This window comes from Lolium perenne, chromosome 2 (assembly GCF_019359855.2).
Source record: "Lolium perenne isolate Kyuss_39 chromosome 2, Kyuss_2.0, whole genome shotgun sequence".
Classification (NCBI taxonomy): Eukaryota; Viridiplantae; Streptophyta; class Magnoliopsida; order Poales; family Poaceae; genus Lolium; species Lolium perenne.
Genome location: NC_067245.2, coordinates 38707245 through 38711090, shown reverse-complemented (window position 1 = coordinate 38711090; position 3846 = coordinate 38707245). Strand labels below are relative to the sequence as shown.

Below are 3846 nucleotides of genomic sequence, written 5' to 3'. Positions count from 1 at the left end.
TGGAAATTTCCCATGTTGGTCACTCTTTAGTTCGCACTCCTACTCAGAATTTTTGTCTTCGCAATATACTTCATGTCCCACATGCCTCCAAAAATTTACTATCTGTTCATCGCTTCACATATGATAACGGTGTCTTCATAGAATTTCACCCCTTCTTTTTCTTGATCAAGGATCAGGTCACACGGCGCATCATACATAGAGGGAGGTGTGTCGGGGGACTTTATCCACTCATATCATCCTTGGTGTCCTCCAATCAATCTCAGAAGCATGCCTTTGCCGTCTCCAAGCCCTCATACTCAAAGTGGCATAGTCGCCTTGGTCATCCATCTTTAGCTATAGTTACAAAAATTATTAAGAAGAATAAATTACCTTTTGTTAGGGAGTCTACTATTGAGTCGGTTTGTGACTCATGTCAACGAGCCAAGAGTCATCAACTTCCATATCCTGTGTCCTCCAGTGTATCTACTGCACCCCTACAATTAGTTTTCTCTGATGTATGGGGTCCTGCTCCCACCTCTGTTGGACGTCATGATTACTATGCTAGCTTTATTGATGATTATAACAAGTTTACTTGGATATATTTGCTTAAGAAAAAATCTGATGCTTTTGCTGCTTTTGTGAATTTCCAAAAACTCATTGAGCGCAAACTTGATAGAAAGATTCTTGCTGTTCAATCTGATTGGGGGGTGAATATGAAAAACTTAATTCCCTCTTTCAATCTCAGGGCATCTCCCATCATGTTTCATGTCCTCATGCCCATCAACAAAATGGTTCTGCTGAAAGAAAACATCGACACATCGTTGAAGTAGGTCTAGCTCTTCTTGCCAATGCTCACATGCCCTTAAAATTTTGGGACGAAGCTTTTCTTACAGCCACATATCTCATAAACATGCTTCCCAGCAAAACTATTAATTATGACACCCCTGTCCAGCGTCTTCTTGGCACTAAACCTGAGTATGGGTCTCTACGTGTGTTTGGCTGTGCATGTTGGCCTAATTTACGTCCATACAACAAGCGCAAGCTTGCTTTCCGATCTACACAGTGTGTGTTTTTGGGCTATAGTCCACGTCACAAAGGTGTCAAGTGCCTCGAAGTTTCCTCGGGTCGTGTCTATATCTCTCGGGATGTGGTCTTTGATGAGGCTGTTTTCCTTTTCCAAGCCTTGCATCCAAATGCAGGTGCTCTCCTTCGGCAAGAAATCCTACTTCTAGACCCCTCACTTCAAAATTCTGATCATGGAGGTGCAATAATTGATGACTCACACATGGCTAATTTTCCTACTAATGATCTTGGTTCTAGTGTTCCTAATGTTGTGCAGGTCATACCCCGAGCTCGTGCTAAAAATTTGGGTCAAAACGGTGCTCCAGAACATATTACAGGCTCTTCTGACTCTTCTGCACTACAGGACAGCAGCACAGAACACGAGACAGATTCCCTGACGCAATCAGCATCAGGATCCGCCGGATCCTCCTCGGATCATGCGCCTGACAGCTCAGGCAGCGCGTCAGCGCGCTCTCCCGCTAGTGCGACGGCACGTGGCGCGACCTCCCCGCCTGCCCGCCCTGGTCCCCGCGCCCCTGGATCTTCTGCGGCGCATTCAAGCTCCTAGCCGTTGTCTTCTTCGGCTAGCATGCACACCGGATCACCTGCCGCGTCTCCTGCCCGGACAGAGGAGACAGGGCCCAGCTCTGCACATGCATCTGGGCAGCCGGCTCCAATTCTCCTGCACCGGGATCTTCTGCTCCGCCTCGGCGTGAGCTCTCATCTGCTGGACCTCGTCCTGTTACTCGTGCGTCAAAGGGAATAAAAAAACCCAAGCAGTATACTGATGGCACGGTTCGTTGGGGTCTGTCTGCTGTTACAGAGGAGCCGGCTACTCTCCAGTTAGCTTTACGTGATCCAAATTGGTCCAATGCAATGAACGAAGAGTATAGTGCTCTCATGAAAAATAAGACATGGCGGCTTGTTCCTCCACATACAGCCACCAATGTTATTGATTGTCGATGGATATATAAAGTAAAGCGTAAGGCAGATGGCTCTATTGACAGATAGAAAGCTCGTCTCGTTGCCAAGGGCTTCAAGCAACGCTATGGTATTTATTATGAAGACACCTTCAGTCCTGTTGTTAAAATAGCAACTGTTCGACTTGTCTTGGCTATTTCAGTATCTAGGGGATGGATTTTGCGACAGTTGGATGTCAAGAACGTGTTTCTTCATGGTGTTCTCGAAGAGGAAGTTTATATGCGACAACCACCTGGTTATGAAGACAGGGGGAGAATGAATTATGTGTGCAAACTTGACAATGCGCTTTATGGACTAAAACAGGCTCCTCGAGCATGATACTCTCGATTAAGTGCTCAGTGAATTGCCTTTGGCTTCTTTGCTTCTAAGTCTGACACTTCCTTGTTCATCTATCGCAAGTCACATGTCACCATCTTTATGCTTATCTATGTTGATGATATCATAGTCGCCAGCTCGTCTCAAAGTGCAACTGATGCTCTTCTACGAGATTTGAGTAAAAAGTTTGCATTGAAAGACCTTGGTGATCTTCACTACTTCTTGGGAATTGAAGTGCATAAAGTAAGTGATGGCATAGTACTGAATCAAGCAAAATATGCTCAGGACGTTCTTGCTCGGGTTAATATGACAGGATGCTCCGGTGTCCCTACTCCTCTGTCATCGTCTGAGAAGATAACTGCCCAAGATGGAGATATGTTGGGTCCTGAGGATAGTACAAATTACAGAAGTATGGTAGGTGCGCTACAGTATCTCACCCTTACAAGACCAGACATTTCATTTGCAGTGAACAAGTTTTGTCAGTATCTTCATGCTCCTACTACAGTACATTGGACTGCTGCCAAACGTATTTTGAGATATGTGAGTCATACTCTGAGTTTTGGTCTTACATTTATGAAGTCAAGATCCACACTTCTTAGTGCCTTCTCTGATGCTGATTGGGCTGGTTGTGTGGATGATCGTCGCTCAACTGGAGGTTTTGCTGTGTTTTATGGACCCAATCTGATTTCATGGAGTGCCAAGAAACAAGCAACAGTATCCAGATCTAGTACAGAGGCAGAGTATAAATCTGTGGCCAATGCAACAGCAGAAGTAATTTGGGTACAGTCTTTACTTGCAGAACTCGGAGTAAAAGAGATGCAAACACCATGTTTATGGTGTGACAATCTAGGAGCCACTTATCTATCAGCAAATCCAATGTTTCATGCAAGAGCAAAGCACATTGAGATAGATTTTCACTTTGTTCGTGAAAGGGTGTTAAGCAAGAAGCTAGAAGTTCGGTTTATACCTTCAAAGGATCAGATTGCAGATGGGTTTAGAAAACCACTTCCTGTGAAGAGCTTTACAGAGTTTAGACATAATCTCAACTTGAGTAAGTTGTGATTAAGGGAGGGTGTTAGACAATGTAGTTTGTATTCATTACATTGTCGAGTAGTTTCTGTAACAAACTCTGTAAACCGACCTTGTGTCCTCATATAAATAGATCATCACCCCTATCTCGAAAATCATCCAAGTAGGGCTTCTTTTCCATGACCCGGACTTTTGGCTCTCATCCACGCCCCTCCATGATATCTGCACGTTGATATGGTGCTTTGTGATCTGTGGACAAGCTAACAATAAACAGCATAAAGGCAGATTTAATTCAGAATACGGCTTAAGGCCTAGTAGTATACGCCTATGCTACTCATTTAATGAACCTGGCACTAGTAGGAAAACCCTTATAGGCAGAGCTTAGTTCTGTGGCGCACCAAGAAAACTGCGCCACAGAAAGTTTTTTTGTGGCGCACGAGACTCTGTGCGCCACAAAAATAGCTTATTTTTGTGGCGCAT

The 3846-nt window shown here is 44.5% G+C and overlaps 1 protein-coding gene across 1 annotated transcript; it reads left to right on the top strand.

Moving 5' to 3' along the window:
* Positions 1 to 1630: 1630 nt before the first annotated feature.
* LOC127328386 (uncharacterized mitochondrial protein AtMg00810-like) lies at positions 1631 to 3399 on the top strand. The gene is made up of 2 exons (XM_051354990.1): positions 1631 to 1789; positions 2422 to 3399. The coding sequence occupies exons 1-2, from the start codon at positions 1631 to 1633 to the stop codon at positions 3397 to 3399; spliced, it is 1137 nt and encodes a 378-aa protein (XP_051210950.1).
* Positions 3400 to 3846: the final 447 nt, after the last annotated feature.